At 41.4% G+C, this 20102-nt stretch overlaps 3 protein-coding genes across 3 annotated transcripts in view; 2 read left to right on the top strand and 1 right to left on the bottom strand.

Annotated features, from left to right (window-relative positions):
* LOC136151524 (HLA class II histocompatibility antigen, DQ alpha 2 chain-like) overlaps nucleotides 1–20079 on the top strand; it is a 64708-nt gene extending 44629 nt beyond the window's left edge. Inside the window, exon 5 of the mRNA XM_065912719.1 lies at nucleotides 7143–20079. The gene's annotated coding sequence lies outside the window, so the exon portion shown is untranslated. The remainder of the gene's footprint in view (nucleotides 1–7142) is intronic.
* Nucleotides 1–20102, bottom strand: part of LOC136151520 (boLa class II histocompatibility antigen, DQB*0101 beta chain-like) — a 52973-nt gene that overhangs the window by 23492 nt on the left and 9379 nt on the right. The gene's annotated exons all lie outside the window — the stretch shown is intronic.
* On the top strand, nucleotides 1177–7256 carry LOC136151523 (SLA class II histocompatibility antigen, DQ haplotype D alpha chain-like). The gene is made up of 5 exons (XM_065912718.1): nucleotides 1177–1450; nucleotides 5544–5792; nucleotides 6237–6518; nucleotides 6777–6951; nucleotides 7121–7256. Exons 1-4 carry the CDS (start codon nucleotides 1369–1371, stop codon nucleotides 6929–6931), a joined length of 768 nt encoding a protein of 255 aa, XP_065768790.1. The 5' UTR covers nucleotides 1177–1368; the 3' UTR covers nucleotides 6932–6951; nucleotides 7121–7256.

Here is a 20102-nt window from a genome sequence, read left to right as displayed (position 1 = left end):
ATAGGCACAAGATAGAGTCTCTTGTTAAATAATGTCCACAGGTCTGGATCACTCTAAGAATTGAGGAATCTGTCTCCAATAGGTATGAATGTGTCAGTTTGGACTATATTAAGTCTATATTAAGAGATCCCTTGCATGGCACAACACCTAGAGTTTGACTGTAATTCAGGTGAACTCTGATTTTTTAACTCAGGAGACTGATGGTAGCTGGAGTGCATTGGGGGTGGATGAGTGGGGTGAGTGGGTTCAATAGACCTGAACTTGGGCAAACTTCAAGAGATGATGAGGGACAGGAAGCCTGGTGTGCCACAGTCTACAGTATTGCAAAGAGTTGGACACAACTTGGAGACTGAATAACAACAACACTCTTCTTGATCTTGGCACTTGTTCCTGGTCTAATTTTCAAGTTGTGGTTCTGAAGACAGTTTTGTCCTAGGAGCCCCTTCAGTGCTATCCTGTTTCATTTATGTTATACCACTGGGGCTTCCATTCAGACTAAGCCTGTGTCAGCCACGGTGGCAGAAAGCACTTCCAGGACCAACCAGTGCTGCTAGGTGGAGGATGGGCAAAGGTATTTCTTGGCTGCCACTAACAGAATTCCCTTGGGTCAGCTCAATGTTTAGAGAATTCCATATGCACTATGGAAGCAAAGAGAAAGACAGTTAACTTACATATGGAGGCATTGGGCTTCCCTGGTAGCTCAGCTGGTAAAGAATCTGCCTGCAATGTAGGAGACCTGGGTTCAATCCCTGGGTTGGGAAATTCCCTGGAGGAGAACATGATAATCAACTCCAGTATTCTTGCCTGGAGAATCCAATGGACAGAGGAGCCTGGCGGGCCACAGTCCACAGGGTCACAAAGAGTCAGACATGACTGAGAGATTAAGCACAGCACAGCATGAAGGCAGGAGAAAGGGGAGGTGGCAGGGCCTCCCAGGGAGGGGACCAGCTCAAGGTAGAGTTCTTGGGAGTTGTAATCCAGAAAATCCTGTTAGGATACCATATCAGTGATGGCCTCATCTGTCCATGAAGTTTCTTTGAAATTCCCACCCCTCTTGTCAGGAGTGAGCTTACACACATGTGAAAAGACTCTGATTTAATATCGTCCCTCTTTTCATGGACAGATCCCTCTGGTCCACTCTGAGTGGAGGCTGCATCAAAACCAGGGTATTTCCCAGTCCCTTCCAGGCCTCTTAGTACAAAGTCTTCATCTAGCAACTGAGGTGTCATCAAAGGGGATTTTTCTGATTGGCCACAACCTGACCTGGCAGAGTATGGTTTGAGTGTCTTCAAAGTTCCTTCTCAGCTCAGCCCTCATCATTGCTCTGCAACTCAGAACAGTTACTGCTGAGACCACCTTGAGAAGAGGATGGTCCTGAACAGAGCTCTGATTCTGGGAACCCTCGCCCTGACCACCATGATGAGCCCCAGTGGAGGTGAAGACATTGTGGGTGAGTGCTCATTTGAGGGATGTAGAGATTAGAATTGGGGAACAGGGGATCAGAGGGAAAATCAAGAAAGATTGGCCTAGAAATAGTAGAGGCCCTCACACTTTTCTCCATATGCAGTCAGTGAGTTCAGTCGCTCAGTCGCATCCCACTCTTTGCAACCCCATGGACTGCAGTATGCCAGGTTTCCTGTCCATCACCAGCTCCCAGACCCTTCTCAAACTCATGTCCATTGAGTTGGTGATGCCATCCAACCATCTCATCCTCTGTTGACCCCTTCTCCTCCTGCCTTCAATCTTGCCCAGCATCTTTTCAAATGAGTCAGTTTTTCCCATCAGGTGACCAAAGTATTGGAGTTTCAGCTTCAGCATCAGTCCTTCCAGTGAATTTTCAGGACTGATTTCCTTTAGGATTGACTGGTTTGATCTCCTTGCAGTCCAAGGGACTCTCAAGAGTCTTCTCAATACTAGGCAAATCTAAAAATCACAGTTGTTCCTCCTTCAGGAAACCAGAGTGCAGACACGCTGTCTTTATTACGGGTACTGTTGCAGAGCTCACCAAGGTCATCACTCAGTTTCTGATACTGGAGCCAGCGAATATGTTCTGGAGGACCCTAGGGCAATCAGCTCATTTTTGATTGCCTCAAAGATTAGCGATGTTTCCACAAGTAGATGTCTTGTTACAAAAAATTCCATGAACTATCACTCCTAAATTTATCTGAACAACTTTGGAAGCTTTTTATATATTTCTTCTAAAGTTTATCTTTAGGTGAATAGTTCCACGAATTATGAATACTGTGTGGATATGAAGAAGATTGACCTTTTCTTAGTCTCAGATCTACATACATTTCCATGCTGGCATCTGGCCCAGAGGGTAGATGAGCAAACCCAGTAGAGTACCTTTATATAAAGCACTTTGCCACACAGTCATCACTTGATCTCAGTTACTTCATATATGTCACCTCACAAATAAAGTTGTGTAGGAATGCTTTCTAAGTAATTAAGATACACAAATGTCAAAGATTACTCTTATTTTTTAGTATTACCATTTTAAGTGTAACTTTGATTTTTTTTTATTTAGCAAAGTAAAAATGTTCCTTATTTTTATTTTAAAATTGAGAACTTTATGATAAAAACAAAAACTTGCTGTATTAAATTATATTGTTTTCAAATTGTCAGTCCAAATTACCTGCTCTTCACTCCATCTATAGAAGTCCTTCAAGAAGAATGGGCAAGAACAGGTTATTTATTTGGTCCCTTAGGCCCCTCTGCCTTTGCTGTCCCCCTCTTTCTACCCTCTGTTCATACATTCCTTCATCTTCCTTTCCTTCCAAGATCCATCCCTTGCCCACATCTCTGTTGTTTATAGGCAAGAAGAGAGAGTTTGTAAAACCAAAATAGAATGGCAAGATAGTTCAAAGGGGAAGAGAAAAAGAGGTTACTCTAATCTTCAGCAACTTTATTAGCCATGGCTACTCCCATTCTAATTTTGTGTGATAGCAACTTTCATCTGTTTCTCCAGAGTACTTCCACATTTTCTTTCTTCAACATCACACCAGAGTGTCCTGGTCAAGCTCAACTTTCCCATTAGGCATAGTGGACCCAGTGCCAAGGGCCTCAATGCTTATAAGTCCCCATGAAAATACTTTATTATTTTATTTAGAAGAAAAACAAAATTTATGGTAGAAGAAAATGTTTTAATTTTAATTTAGCCTGTATTATTTTTGTATTTATACCAATATGGTCATAAAATATGGCCTTTAGTGTTTTTATGGAGGTGGCCCCACCTGAGCAACCGTGCTTAAGGCTCACAAGTCATAATGCTTCCCTGGTCACTGCTGATTCGGACCATCATATAGTTCTGCTACCTCTGTGTCTTTAAGTCTTCCCCACAGTTTCTTTGGTCCTCAAGAATAGTAATTGACATTTTGTACACAACTTTTAGCACATAGCAAGCTAAGTTTGGGGGGATTCAAAAATGAAAAGACATGCTATCTGCCTCATTTGGGCACTAAAATTAGTCATGCTACGAAAATGGTGTAGAAAAGCAGAGGGTGTATTGCTGAGCAGGGCAATGGACCCAGCTGAGGCTGAAGCTATAAAAGTGATTGGTTCCAGTTGGCACAGCAGTGTAATGTGGTTCAGTGTGGGCAACCCAGGACAAGTACCAGGTGAAAAGGAGTAATTGCATATATTCATGTTTGAAAAGAAGTCAAGAATAGTCATTACAAGGATAAAGAAGTTTTGTTAGAAGGCCTTTAATTATAACTGATCCAGAAAGGGTATAAGAATGAGCAATCGACTAATTTGAAAGCAGGACATTGGGATGGAGAGATTGGAGACTATAATGCAACTAAAAAAAAGTGTGTAATGAGAGAACTTGGTTAAAATAGTTGAAAACTAAGTAGAAACTTCAGAAATAAGCTAGAGGTGTCCAGGAAATCTTAAAAGATCATTTCATTCCAGGGGCGAAAAACAGACCCCTTAAAAGACCAAGGAACATGAAAGGAAAATCTCATTTGGTTTGATTGACAGATGAGGTCAGATGAGGGCGCAGGATATACCCATCACAGAGCTGATCAGTACATAACACTTGGTCCTTTTCTCACCTGACTCTCCCATTACTCAACAGACTCCTTGTTGACAGAGACCATGCCTGATTGATGTTTTATTCTTTGTCTCTCCCAATGTCTGAAACCCTGTTGATATTCATGAAATGAGGAAACTGGGAAAGAGAAAATATTAAAAGACTCATATGTGTCTGGACCAAATTGTCCAGACTTGGGCAGAGTCAGACTGAGTTGGTTGCCACTCTGCTTTAGCATCCTCAGAAAAGTACAGTGTCCATTTGAAGAAAAGGGCTATAATTCACTCTGAGTCCTCAAAAAGTATGTGTTGAATCAGAAAAAGGAGAAGTTTTGTTACCTCCTTAAAGAAAAAAATTGTCTTCCCTGATGGCTCAGACGGTAAAGAAGTCACCTGCAATGCAGGAGACCTGGGTTTGATCCCTGGGTTGGGAAGATCACCTGGAGAAGGAAATGGCTACCCATTACAGTATTCTTGCCTGGATAATTCCATGGACAGAGGAGCCTGGCAGGCTAAAGTCCATAGCATCACAAAGAGTCAGACACGACTGAGTGACTTTCACTTTAAAGAAAAAAAAAAAAAAGGGTAAGGAAATGTCAGAAATCCAAAATAAAGCTTCTGTTTTTTTATTTCAGAAGGAATCAGGCATTCTTCTTTAAGAATCACTATGGTTAACAAAATGGACACCTGAGAAGCATTGTTTATTCTTTATATGCTTTGTTATATTGTCACTGTCCTTGTCATACTGTTTCTTATATCTTATAAAAGAGGAATCTCTTTTAAAATAGTTCAGATCATGTGTGGCTTTCCTTGGTTTAAAAAAAAAAGAAGGAAGGAATCCCTGTGCAGAAAATATTCTGCTCCGAGTCAGCCCTGAGGGGAAAAGAATCACAATGAATGTGTTATTATCTGACGAAAAATTAAGTGAGAGAAGAAACTTTTGAAGAAGAGGGAAGAAAGCTAATATCCTGAAAATTCATTCATTCTCTTCTTTCTTCTCTCTTTCCATTATAATCTTTATTACAGACTGACAATGTGCCAGGCACTGAGCTGGGCAGGCAGGAAATAGCAGTAAACAAAGCCTGTGAAATCCTGCCCTTGTGAGCACATGAAAGTGAAAGTGAAAGTCACTCAGTCCTGTCTGACTCTTTGCAACCCCATGTCCATGGAATTCTCCAGGCCAGCCTACTGGAGTGGGTAGACTTTCCCTTCTCCAGGGGACCTTCCCAACCCAGGGATCGAACCCAGGTCTCCTGCACTGCAGGCGGATTCTTTACCAGCCAAGCCACAAGGGAAGCCCAAGAATTATACGTGTTACAGTGTCCTGTTCTAACAAGACAGCTACCAACACTGAGGGAGAAGGAAGCAGGTGCTGGCACTCGGCTTACAGAGGTTGTGCCAAAGGTGAAGCCCACAGAGTTTGAAAGTTAGCTTCTTCTGTTACTTTGTTTAATATGGTCTTTCCTTTCCCTCTGTTTTCCACCTTCCTGCTCCTCACCCTCACTTATCAGCTGACCACGTTGGCTCCTATGGCACAACGCTCTACCAATCTCAGGGGCCCTCTGGCCAGTACACCCAGGAATTTGATGGAGACGAGCTGTTTTATGTGGACCTGGGGAAGAAGGAGACCGTCTGGCGTCTGCCTATGTTTAGCCAGTTTGCAGGTTTTGACCCACAGCGTGCACTGAGTAACATAGCTACAGCGAAACACAACTTGGATATCCTGACTAAACGCTCCAACTTTACCCCAGTTATCAACGGTAAGTGTCCACCATTCTACTTCTCTTTTCTGAATCTATTCTTTCATATCAGGCTTCACTCCCTTCTTCTCTAAGGAGAGATATCCTTCACCACTCTATAAAACTTTTCCAAGAGTCCCCAGATTTCATAGTAATTATTGAACACTCATCCTCTCCCATCTCAAAAATCACACATTTCCATGTAATATAAGGACCCTTACTCCCATAACATACTCCTTGAATCCCTCAAGGAGGAGTCCCACAGACCCCCCTCCTTAACAAGCATGCCCACAGACAGCACGGGGACAAAGCGCGGGCAGCGCATAGCATCTCCCAGCAGAAGGCAAGCAAGAGCTCCTCCCCTGTCAGACTGGGAACCGTTGGTGGGAGGGCTCCCCCAGGAGGCAGTGCAGAATCAGGGCCAAGCTATTCCCGTTGCACATCTGTGCTGTTTCCTCACCATAGAGGTTCCTGAGGTGACCGTGTTTTCCAAGTCTCCTGTGATGCTGGGCCAGCCCAACACCCTCATCTGTCACGTGGACAACATTTTCCCCCCTGTGATCAACATCACATGGCTGAAGAATGGGCATGCAGTCACAGAGGGTGTTTCTGAGACCAGCTTCCTCCCCAAGGATGATGGTTCCTTCCTCAAGATTGGTTACCTCACCTTCCTCCCTTCTGATGATGATGTTTATGACTGCAAAGTGGAGCACTGGGGCCTGAATGAGCCACTTCTGAAACACTGGGGTACGTACAAGTTCCACCTCTTTTGGTACTCTCTGTTTTTCTATCAAGTACAAAACACTCTGAGTTTTGGTCCCTCAATCTCACAGTTCAAAGCTTGTTTTCCACACTTCAAGGTTTCTGAAATTATACTTCATTCTCTTCCCTAAGCCTGGTGTCCTGAGTTTTTGTAGCATGAACACCACACCTCCTGCCCAATCTCATGCACAGGCACATGAACCAACACTCTGTATTCTGACTTTCATAACTTCCCTTTTGCAGAGCCTGAGATTCCAGCCCCGATGTCAGAACTGACAGAGACTGTGGTCTGTGCCCTGGGGTTGACCGTGGGCCTCGTGGGCATCGTGGTGGGCACCATCTTCATCATCCAAGGCCTGCGCTCAGGTGGGGCCTCTAGACACCAGGGTCCCTTGTGAGCTGCGCCCTAGAAAGGAAGGTAAGTCTTCATATTTGTCAGTGCCACAGACACACTTCAGGAGAAAGTGAAGTGGGAAGAATTTGTAGACACAAACGTGGTTGAGAAGTCGTGGGAGAATTGGGAACCAGCGTGACCATGGCACAGAAGCTCCCTAGGACTCATCAATCTCATGTCTTTCCTGTTGCAGGCGTGCTGCCCATCTATGAGAGCAGAAGAGTGGATGTGCTAGATGACCTAGAACTATTTTCTGGCCAAGTTCATCATATACTCTCTCTCCCCCTACACTGCCTTTTATCTCTTCTCTGGGACTTCAGATGCTGTATCATCTCAGATCTCACATATACCTCAGAGTTCTCCCCCTGACTTTCTGATATTTTTTTCTGTTCTCAGTAGTTGCCTACCATGAGATCACTGGGGTATTCCACCCAATTACCTACTCCCTAGTGAAACCGACCCCATATCACCATGGCAGCAATAAACTCCCCTTTAATAGAAATTTTTCATCTCAGGGCTGACCAAGATCATGTTCTCTTATGCTTTAGGCCCCTTAATTTCATTTCTCAGATCATGTTTCATGCCAAGGAACATAAGAGCAACTTGTATAAACTCATAATATTTCAGTATGTTCACTATGGTTAATATTTCTTCCTACTGTTTCTGCTCTTGGCTCTTGGCACTGCCATCCACCCCTTAATTCACGCATCAGTGAAAGTAATATACACCTTTTTCCCTTGGTATTGATTTGTTATAGCAGAAATACAAAAACCAAGAGAGAAGTCTATACTCATCTTTTTAGGTGGTTTTTTGTTGTTTTTGTTGTTGTTTTTTGGCTGCTCTGTCCAGCTTGTGCGATCTTAGTTCCCCAGCCTGGGATCAAACTCAGAACCACAGCAAAGAAAGCTGGGTCTTAACCACTGGAATGCCAGGGAATTCCCAATTCTTGTACTCATTTTAATACAGCTTTTAAACCTATGACAGAAAAATAAGAGAAGAGAATTTTGAACTCAAAAGTACCAAAAGTCAAATTTTTGGTACCAAACATCAAAATTTTGTTTCCAATACTTTAATTTGTGAAGAATGCATTATAATAGTAAAAGTATTATCTCCTGTCTTTACCCTTAAGGAGATAAGAATTCTCTAGATATAGAAAGAACTAAAACCCAGTTAGGAGAGGATTAGAGTTAGATAGTAATGCAGATATTTGAGAAGGACCAAAACTTGTCCTTACTTAGGATTAGTAACCCTAATGGGAAAGGGGATGGAGTAGAAATCACAGACATACTTAGAACACAGGTGTATTTTGTCTACACCTAAAACACAGGTGTAGTTTGTCTCACCTGCTAGATGAATTCCTGCTATATAAGCACACAGACTTTCCTGACATGGCCTGTGAGGAACGGAAGAGTGAATAAGGTTGCAGGATGTCTCTAGGCAGATAAGCCTAAGCCAGGCACGCTGGATCCCTGCACATCCCTGTTTGCCCTGAAAATAGCAAAACACCCCAATATCCCCAGCCCTCTGCCCATGACCCTCCTGGCTAAGGAAAGCATGAATCTATGAAAGAGAAATCCCAGGAGGGACAACATCATCGAGGTAATGTAGCAGCATCTGTGAGTGCAATGTTTGCCTCTAGATTCACTGTCTCCAATGGAAATTCATGTGGAGGAAGTGAATCAACAGATGGATCCTCTGGTTTTCCTGAGTGTATCCAAGACGTCATTCTTGAGAGTGTGTGTGACTTGACTTGGAGTCATTGTGCCTTTGAGAATGTTTTAGGGACATTGCCTCAGACTTTCTACTCTGCAATTATTGAGTCCATGCATTGCATCTTGGATGGCATTATGGAACAGCTATGAAATGTATGAGACTGTCCCTGCCCATGCCTGCATCAGGGAGCTCAAAGTATAATTGGAAAAAAAAGACACAATATTAACACAATATTGTACAGCTTAGTTTGGTACAAAGAAACCTAAATTCAGGTTCAGGACTCAGCACTTTATACCTAGTATTTATATTTTATAACCCTGGCTAAAGTATCTAACATTTCCAAGCTGTAGTTTTTTCATCCATTATATGTGGTGTTGATATGTTCCTTGTAGGCCTAGTGACAGAATTCAAATAATCTTGTTTCATAGGAAGTGTCTTACACATAGTATACAAATACATAAGAAAAACACTGCTAGTTATATTCACAATTAGTTCGTTAAAAAGAATAGATCAAATCATATAGAAAGCACTTTTTCTGGGCCTTTTAATGATTTACGAGATTCCTTTCAATGATTTAAGAGACTCCATATATGGAGTATGAATTAATTTTTTCATATATTAGTTGGACAATTATTTTTTCCAAAATGATAGAAGCTGAGGTTGAGTTAGACTGAGAATAAATAGGGTCCAGTTGTCAACACCTATCATTGGTAAAGGGATTGCTAAGAGAACTCTTCAGGAAAGTTGTAATATTTGATTTTGGATTTGTTACTCTTATGGGGAAACAGTGGAAACAGAGTCAGAACTTATTTTTTGGGGCTCCAACATCACTGCAGATGGTGACTGCAGCCATGAAATTAAAAGATGCGTACTCCTTGGAAGGAAAGTTATGACCAACCTAGAGAGCATATTAAAAAGCAGAGACATTACTTTGCCAACTAAGGTCCATCTAGTCAAGGCTATGGTTTTTCCAGTGGTCATGTATGGATGTGAGAGTTGAACTGTGAACAAAGCTGAGCACTGAAGAATTGATGCTTTTGAACTGTGGTGTTGGAGAAGACTCTTGAGAGTCCCTTGGACTGCAAGAAGATCCAACCAGTCCACCCTAAAGGAGATCACTCCTGGGTGTTCATTGGAAGGACTGATGTTGAAGCTGAAACTCCAATACTTTGGCCACCTCATGCAGAGAGTTGACTCATTGGAAGAGACCCTGATGCTGGGAGAGATTGGGGGCAGGAGGAGAAGGGGACGACTGAGGATGAGATGGCTGGATGGCATCATGGACTCGATGGACATGAGTTTGAGTGGACTCTGGGAGTTGGTGATGGACAGGGAGGCCTGGCATCCAGGGAGGCCTGGTGATTCATGGGGTCGCAAAGAGTCAGACACGACTGAGCGACTGAACTGAACTGAACAAAAAGTATGTTCCCCTCTCCCATGACCTATAATTTTTAGTCAAGCTATGTTACATGTAAATGGATATTTATGCATGTTTACCTGGAAAAGATGTAGGGAAGATTCAAGGAGAAAAAGCTAGCTGTGAGGTAGAAATAAGAAAATAATTTAAAATGCAGAGTAGGAATTAGTAAATGCAGGAAATCTGAACCAGAGGTGATCAAGAAAACGTAGGTAACAGAGCACAGAGGATTTTTAGGGAACTGAAACTACTCTGATACTATAGCAGGAGACACATATCATACATTTGTCCAAACCTACAGAATACGTATCAAGAGTGAGCCCTAAAGTAAACTATGAACTTTGGGTGACAATGATGTGTCAATGTAAATTCATCTAGTGTAAAAAAAAATGTAGGGGATGTTGATAGTAGCATAGGATATGCTTGATGGATCAACAGTATGTGAGAAACCTCTTTACCTTCTGCTTAACTTTGCTGTGAACCTAAAACTGCTCTAAAATAGAGTGTATTTTTTTTTTAGATTATTTACTTTTATTTTTAGCTTACAGATATGTAACCCTAAAGAGTGTGCATGCCACAAGGAATAGCAGCAAAGGAAAGTAAAGTTAGTGCTCACTTTATTACTGGCTGAACTAAGCCCCAGACTTTACTGATATGATAATTAATTCAATCTATAATGCACAAATGGTCATTAAGCAGCAATGTTGTGATACATACCATACTACATTCCAAGTGTATTTTTAAATAGATTTATTTATTAATTTATTTTTGGTTGCACTGGGTCTCCGTTGCAGCACACAGACTTTCTCTAGTTTCAGAGAGCGGGAGCTACTCTCTAGTTGCGGTGTGCCAGCTCCTCAACGTGGTGGCTTCTCTTGCTGTGGACCATGGACTCTAGGGCTCGTGGCCTTCAGCAGCTGCAGCACGCCGGCTCAGTAGTTGTGGCATACAGGCTCAGCTGCCCCATAGCAAGTGGGATTCTCCTGCACCAGGGGTCAAATCAGTGTCTCCTGTGCTGGCAGGAGGACTCTCTACCATTGGATCTCCAGGGAAGTCCCCCAAGTGTATTAATGTCATATGAGAAGAGACACATTCACTCCAGTAGGAGGAAATATACACATAGGGAATAATTTCACAAATACATAATTATAAATGCTAAGGAAAACAGCATTTACACTCCAGGAGGAGGAAATATACACATAGGGAATACTTTCACAAATACATAATTATAAATGCTAAGGAAAATAGAAATGCAATATGATAAAGTATTCCACAGAAACCAAGTATAATTTGGTAGAGTTTAGAGAAGATTTGAATAAGTGAGATGAAATAATATGGTTTATAGTAAGTGAAGGACAAGGTTAAGGAGGGCAGAGCACATGTTTGAGAAAATTTTGCAGTACAAAACAGATCATGAGAATAAAATAAAATTATCACAGACAGTAAAAAAGTTTATGTAAGAGCAAGAAACTTATTTAAATTCTTTCTACTTAGAATCCTAATGAAAAGAAATTGTATTTTTAAAAATAATAATGAAAGGCTAAGAAAATTGAAAATGTAATAGAAAGATGGAAAATTAAATCAACAAAATCTCCCTGAAAAAGAAGACAAAGAAATGTAATATATGGTACAAAAGATAAGACATAGAGACTCGACCTCAGAATATCAAGTAACAGAGCTAGAGAAAGAGAAACATGAAGGAGGGAAATTATGAAAGCAAGTAAAGGAAAATTTTCCAGTTATTAATGACCTATTTTTTTTTTACGTAGAATGAGGACTTTCATATATTTAGCAAAATTAATGAAAAAAGACTCATCACTACACACATTTTAAATTTTTTAAGTCCTTTTAAAATTCTGGACTTCTTCATGGATCACTACTTTGTGGCAAATGGGATAGCATAATTCAATGAAGCCATGAGCCATGTCTTGTATGGCCACCCAAGATGAACGGGTCATAGCAGATAGTTCTGATAAAACGTGATCCACTGGAGGAGGTAAGGACATACTACTCCAGTATACTTGCTGTGAGAACCCCATGAACTGTCTAAAGAGGCAAAAAGATATGACACTGAAAGATGAGCCCCACCCCCTCCCCAGGTCAGAAGGTGTCTAATATGCTACTGGGGAAAAACAGAGGACAACTACTAATAGCTCAGAAAGAATGAAGCGACTAGGCCAAAGCAGAAACCACACTCAGTTGTGAATATGTCTGGCAATGAAAGTAAAATATGATGCTGTAAAGAACAGTATTGCATAGGAACCTGGTTAGGTAAACTAGAGGTGGTCAAGCAGGAGATGGCAAGGGTAAACATCAACATCTTAGGAATCAGTGCACTGAAATGGACAGGAATGGGAGAATTTAATTCAGATGACCATTATATCTACTACTGTGGGCAAGAATCCCAGAGAAGAAATAGAGTAGCCCTCATAATCAACAAGAGTCCAAAATGCAGTACTTGGGTACAACCTCAAAAACAACAGAATGATCTTGTTTCATTTCTAAGGTAAACAATTCAACATCACAATTAATACAAGTCTATACTCCAACCACAGATGCTGAAGAAGCTGAAGTTGATCAGTTCTGTGAAGAATAGAAGACCTCCTGGAACTAATACCAAAAAAACTATGTCCTATTCACCACAGGGGATTAGAATGCAAAAGTAGGAAGTCAAGAGACACCTGGAGTAACAGGCAAGTTTGGCCTCAGAGTACAAAATGAAGCAGGGCAAAGGCTAACAGAATTCTGCCAAGAGAATGCACTGTTCATAGCAAACACCCTTTTTCTACAATACAAGAGAAGACTCTACACATGGACATCACCAAATGGTCAATATCAAAATCAGATTGATTACATTCTTTGTAGTTGAAGATGGAGAAGCTGTATATAGTCAGCAGAGACAAGACCTGGAATTGATTGTACCTCAGATCATCAGCTCAGTTCCTCATAGCAAAATTCAGGATTAAATTAAAGAAAGTGGGGAAAACCACTAGGCCAGTCAGGTACAACTTAAATCAAATCCCCTATGAATATACAGTGGAGATGATGAATAGATTCAAGGGGTTAGATCTAGTAAACAGAATGCCTGAAGAACTATGGACAGAGTTCCATAATATTGTACAAGAGACAGTGAACAAAACATTCCAAAGAAAAAGAAATGCAAGAAGGGAAAATGCTTCTCTGGGGAGACTTTATAAATAGCTCCTATAAATAAATAGAGGAAAGAAGAGAACCAAAAAGCAAGGGAGAAAGGGAAAAGTACACCCAACTAAATGCAGAGTTCCAGAGAATAGCAAGGAGAGACAAGGAAGTGTTCTTCAATGAACAATGCAAAGAAATAGAGGAAAACAACAGAGATGTCTTCAAGAAAACTGGAAATACCAAAGAAATATTTCATCTAAAGATAGGCACAATGAAGGACAGAAATGGTAAAGACCTAATAGAAACTGAAGAGATCAAGAATAGATTGCAAGAATACACAGAAGGACTGTACAAAAAAGACCTTAATGATCTGGATAACCACAATGGTGTGGTCACTCAACTACAGCCAGACATTCTGGAGTGTGAAGTCAACTGGGCCTTAGGAAGCACTGCTGCCAATAAAGCTAGTGGAGGTGATGGAATTCCAGCAGAGCTATTTAAAATCCTAAAAGATGATGCTCTATTAAAGAGCTCCACTCAATATGTAAGCAAATTTGGAAAATCCAGCAGTGGCCACAGGGCTGGAAAATGTCGATCCTCATCCCAATTCCCAAGAAGGGCAATACTAAAAAATGTTCAAGCCAGCAGACAATTGCACTCATTTCCAAAACTAGTAAGGTTATACTCAAAATCCAGCAAGCTAGGCTTCAGCAGTATGTGAACTGAGAACTTCCAGATGTTCAAGCTGGGTTTAGAAAAGGCAGAGGAACCAGAAATCAAATTGCCAACATTCACTGGATCTTAGAGAAAACAAGAAAATTTCAGAAAAGCATATACCTCTGTTTCATTGACTATGCTAAAGCCTTTGACTATGTGGAACATACAAACTGTGGAAAACTCTTAAAGAGATGGGAATACCAGATCATCTTACCTGTCTCCTAAGAAACCAGTATGCAGGTCAAGAAGCAACATTGAGAACCTTGTATGGAACAACTGACGGGTTCAGGACTGAGAAAAGTGTATGACAAGGTTGTTTATTGTCACCCTGTTTATTTAATTTATATGCAGAGCACATCACGCGAAAAGTTGGGTAGGGTAAGTTACAGGCTGGAGCCAAGATTGTCCCGAGAAATATCAACAACCTCTGATATGTGGATGACACCACTCTAATGGTAGAAAGTAAAGAGGAACTAAAGAGCCTCCTGATGAGGATAAAGGAGAGTGAAAAAGCTGGCCTAAAACTCAATATTAAAAAAACTAAGATCATGGCATCCGGTCCGATCACTTCATGGCAAGTAAAAGGGGGAAAGGTGGAAGCAGATTTCCTCTTCTTGGGCTCTAAAATCACTGCGGATGGTGACTGCAGCCATGAAATTAGAAGACAATTGCTTCTTGTAAGGAAAGCTATGACAAACCTAAACAGTGTGTTAAAAAGCAAAGAGATCATTTTGCTGACAAAGGTCCATATAGTCAAGGCTATGGGCTTTCCAGCATCATGTATGAATGTGAGAGCTAGGCAATAAAGAAGGCAGAGCACCAAAGAAATGATGCTTTTGAACTGTGGTGTTGGAGGAAACTCTTGAGAGTCCCTTGGACTGCAGGGAGATCAAACCAGTCAATCATATAGGAGGTCAACCCTGAATACTCATTGGAAGGACTGATGCTGAAGCCGAATCTCCAATACTCTGGCCACCTGATGTGAACAGCTAATTCATTGGAAATGACCCTGATGCTGGAAAAGATTGAGGCAAGAAGAAGGGGATGACAGAGGATGAGATGGTTGGATGACATTACCGATTCAATGGACATGAACTAGGGCAACCTCCAGAAGATGGTGAGAGACAGGGAAGCCTGGTATGAAATCGTGAAGAGTCAAACACCACTTAGAGACTGAACAACAAAATTTTGAAAATCTCAAGTGTTAAAAGAAGATCATCTCAGTAGAGGAAACAAAACAAAACTAACAAAACAGACCTATGTTAAATTGTCAGATACTTCTATCATTAAGAAATGAGAAATGCCTGGAAGTTCTGAAGGAAAATTATTTTCTGTTAATAAATATATGTCTTTGAAAAATCACAATCAGGTACAAAGAAAGACTATAAGTACTGTTAGACATGAAAAGATACAAAATGTACCTACCACGTACCATTTTATTGAAAGCTGATTAAGAATGTGAATTAGTAAAGTGAGGTTGTTAATCAGGAAATAAGAATGTACTTGGGGAATGACATCAGCAACATGATCAAAAAGAGTCTTTCACCAGTATCTCCCTCTCAACAACAATCTGACATGCATCCCTGGACAAAGATGTCTTTGTGGGAGCTATGGGATCCAACATCATATGCTAAAGAATCCAGGAGTCTCACCCACCCAAGCATCACATAACAAGCATACAGACCGTGGTCATGGCTAGGGACCCTGCAATGGCCCATAAACTGGCTCAGAGCTTCTTAGCTATGATCTGGAAGCCCCTGGAGAACAACCTTAGACACTCTGTGGAAGTCCAACTTTCCAGTGGAGAACTTCAAGGACACCACTGGAGCAAAGAAATATAATCTGGACACATTGGAAAGAGGAAGAGGAAGAGCCTCACTCCTCCCCAAGGCACGCAGCATGGTGCCAGGAAGGACCTTCTCAACCCATAAAGTATCCTGGAGGGGAAAGTGAGAACTTGTGAGGGAACATCTGTCTTCTGCAACTGTGCAGGAAACTGCCAAAGAGATTCATTTCTCTCTTACTCTATCCAGAGTACCATGTCATGAGCTACATAACTGGGGTGGGAAGAGGCTGGTAAGGTGGCAGATAGAACTCTAGGAAGATATGAAAAAGGCACAGATTCCTCAAGAAGTCTACTAACAATCCACTGGGGATGCCTCATCATTGGATCCGGTCAACCTGCCCACAGGCTCTCCTAGCAGTGCATGCACCTCCCCCATGCACACTCCACACTGTGTCAGCTCCCTGTATTCACTCCTGACAGCAGCAAGAGTGAGCTCTGGCACACAACTAAAAAGTGGCACAGAAAGCCAGTCCAAAGCCAGTCCCTGGAGGCCAGGGAGAGAACAGGAACTTGAACTTCAGCCCCATTCTTGGGGAAGCAAAAGGGAAGCTGTCAGCATCCAGCATGTTGCATTGCAGAATTAAGAGAGGGCATACAAGTTCAAGAATTCTGTCGCAGGAAAGAACAAGAAGTGTGGTGCAGGCACATCCATAAAAGGTCTGAGAGGGTCTCAGAGGCCCCAGAAGAACCAACAAAAAAAAAAGAAGATATTATAGAAAAACTGAACTAATGTTTTGGCCAACCCAATATTTCTTTCCTAAGTCAGATAGTAAAGACTAGTATGGATGTGAGAGTTGGACTATAAAGAAAGCTGAGCACCGAAGAAATAATGTTTTTGAAATGTGGTATTGGAGAAGACTCTTGAGAGTCCCTTGGACTGCAAGGAGGTCAAACCAGTAAATCCTAAAGGAAATCAGTCCTGAATATTCATTGGAAGGACTGATGCTGAAGCTGAGGCTGAAGCTCCAATACTTTGGCCACCTGATGTGAAGAACTGACTCATTTGAGAAGACCCTGATGCTGGAAAAGATTGAAGGCAGGAGGAGAAGGGGATGACAGAGGATGAGATGGTTGGATGGCATCATCGACTTGATGGACATGAGTTTGAGCAAGCTCCAGGAGTTGGTGATGGACAGGGAAATCTGGCATGCTGCAGTCCATGGGGTCACAAAGAGTCAGACATGACTGAGTTAGTGAACTGAACTGAGAGGACATGATTGCTACTTCAAAGGCAGAGACAGAAATGCAAGACTTCAATAAACATGAAAAATCAAAGAAACATAATATCACCAAATAATCAAAATAATCTTCCAGTAACTGACACCAAGACATGGAAATCTATAATTAACCCAATAAAGAGTTTAAAATAGCTCTTTTAAAGAAACTCAATAAGTCACATGAAAACACAGTAAAACAATTCAGTAAAATCTGGAAAACAATACATCAGCAAAATTAGAAGTTTAATAGAGAGATAGATATCATAAAAAACAGAAATTAGGAATATGAAAAATACAATAGATTAAATGAAAAATGCAGTAGTGTCAAGAATAGAGTGTGTCAAGCAAAAGAAAGAATTAGAAGCTAAGAACTTTGAAATTATCCAAGTCAGAGTAAAACAAAGAAAAAAGAATAAAAAGTGAAGAAAGCCTAGGTGATCTATAGAATACCATCAAATGTAACCTTCTATGAATTACTGGCATCCCAAAAGAAGAAGGAGGGGAAAAGGAACAAAAAACTTATTTAAAGAAACAATGGCTGAGAACTTACCAAATCTGAGGTGATAGTTGGATATAAGTTCATGAAGCTCAAAGGTTAAGAAACAAATGCACCTTAAATAGATCTTCTCAAAGACACATTATTTAAAAAAAAACTGCAAAAAATCAAAGATAAGATAAACTTAAAGCAGCAAGAGAAACTAAGCTGGTAATTTACACAGAAAACATAATAAGGATATCCGATTTCTCAACAGAAACTTTACATTTAAGGACAGAGAATGATGACATATTCAAAACTTGCTGAGTCTGGGTCAGGAGGTAGCTGAAGGAAGGTCATGAACTCACCTCCTCCAATGGACACACTCAGTCTACAGCTACAAATGAAATAATTTCCTCTGGAAGAAAAAAAATCTAAAAATCGGTTCAACAATGCCTGCTCATCAGGCAAATGAGAGGGAAACCACATCAAGGTAGGAGAGGGAGAGTCATAATCTTGCCATAAACCCCACCCTGGGCACAGCAACCCACAAATGGGAAGGAACTCAAAGCCAAGAGCCTCTCCTGAGGAGCAAGGGGTGTGATCACAACAACGGGCACCCCAACCATTAAGACCTGCACCTAAGAGATGAGCCCTCCCAACATCTAGCTTTGAGAGCCAATGGGTCTCATGGTTTGAGTGAACTCAAAAATGGCTCTCAAAGGAATCACACACAGACTCACTTGACCCAGGTCCCAGTGCAGAAGCAGTCATTTGAAAAGTGTTCAGACTTTATGGGAATGAGGCTCATTTGATGACCTTAAAGTGTCAGCCTAAGGGACAACGGTCTGCTGGGATACACTCCTGGGACAGAGGCTGGCAGGCACCATTTTGCTCTCTCTTTCTTCTATGCTAAAGTGGGCAGGCATCTACTTTTTTATTCTAGGAATTTTTTTTTCTTTGCAGAGGTTCAGTCTTTAACTCCTCCTTTGCATCACTGTAGCCAGCAGGTTCTGGCTTTACACTTTCCCTGTGCCACCCTCCAGAGCACCACTATGTCATGCAGGTGAGCTTTTGCATAGGCTGGGTGTCCCAGTTTTTATGCTTGCCACTCAGAGCATGCCTTTGGATCACCTGGCTCTGGAGGTCATGGAAGTTTGCAGTCCATCAGAGCACTGCACAGCGAACAGATGGAAACACATTCCCAGTCTTTTTAAGAAAGAGGCCTATTTTTTCATCCAGGAGCTTTGGTATGAGGGCAGGTTTCTGGTTTGACAGTTCTAGGGGGTTATAGAGGTGCTTTCATGAATCAGAAGCCAGCAGACAAAATCTTTGCACACTTTCCCTGCCTTGCTCCAGCTCACTGGTATCTCTCAGAAAACAGCTTATATATTTGTCTGGAGCCCTAATTCTTCCAGCTGGTACCAGGAGATAATTCTACATTGTCTGGCTCTGGTGACTATTGGTGCTTAGGCTATAATGCTTAAACACTTAGGCTATCTGTTAAAGCACTATAACAAATGTAGAGAAGTTCTTAAATAGTTACCAACCCAGGGCACAACAAGAGGCAACGATATTTCTGTGAAAGAGGCCTATTAGCTTACCACCATAGCTGTAGCCTGAGGGGTAGGTTTCTAACTAAACACAGATCTAAGGATGACTTTAACCCTTTTCAGAGACCTTACAGAGTGGCATTATCATTTGACTCTCCCCTATGCTCCCCAGTGCCAATGACTCTCAGAAGGGAGCTCTTACACCCATCTGGGGCCCTGGATTTTGTGGCTGCAAGATTCAACATCTATTAGCAAATCACAGAATAAAAACCATGATTATCTCAATAGATGCAGAAAAAGCTTTTACAAAATTCAACCCTTGTTTATGATAAAAAGTTTCAACAGAAGTGGCTATAGAGGGTTTACATGCTGTGCGAAGTCACTTCAGTCATGTCCGACTCTTTGTGACCCTATGGACTGTAGCTGGCCAGGCTCCTCTGTCCATGGGATTCTCCAGGCAGGAATACTGGAGCAGGTTGCCATGCCATCCTCCAGGGGATCTTCCCAACTCAGGGATCAAACCCACATCTCCTGTGTCTCCTGCATTGGCAGGTGAGTTCTTTACAAATAGCGCCACCTGGGAAGCCTCAACATAACAAAAGCCACAAACCCGCTGCCAGCAAGCATCTAGAGGCTCAAACAGTAAAGAATCCACTTCCAGTTATATTAATAATATAGGTAAGTCCTGAGGATGTGCTGTGCAGCATGGTTACTATAGTTAACGATACTCTATTGCATATTCGAAAGTTGCTAAGTCTTTTTAAGTTTGACTATGCTTTAATTATTTTGACCCACAATAACCCACAAACCTCTCTGTGATACCAAAGATTGTCATGGTTATTCCTCATTTCATTCAAAATATTGCAAGGATTCCACTATTTGCAATTCTGTTATTTGAAAACTAAAATAGTCCACAAATTTCTTTAACAGGGCACAATAAACTTCAACACATGGAAATATGCTAATGTGACTGAATGAATGAAGATATAGCTGCAGCTTTCAGGGCTGGAGTACTGCTCTGCCTACTGTATCTTATGTGACATCTCAGTTGTGACACAGGATGTCTGTTAGCTAGACTTCTTATAGTGATCATTTT

The sequence above is a fragment of the Muntiacus reevesi genome, chromosome 20, assembly GCF_963930625.1.
Source record: "Muntiacus reevesi chromosome 20, mMunRee1.1, whole genome shotgun sequence".
NCBI classification, from domain to species: domain Eukaryota; kingdom Metazoa; phylum Chordata; class Mammalia; order Artiodactyla; family Cervidae; genus Muntiacus; species Muntiacus reevesi.
This window is presented reverse-complemented; position numbering and strand designations above follow the sequence as displayed.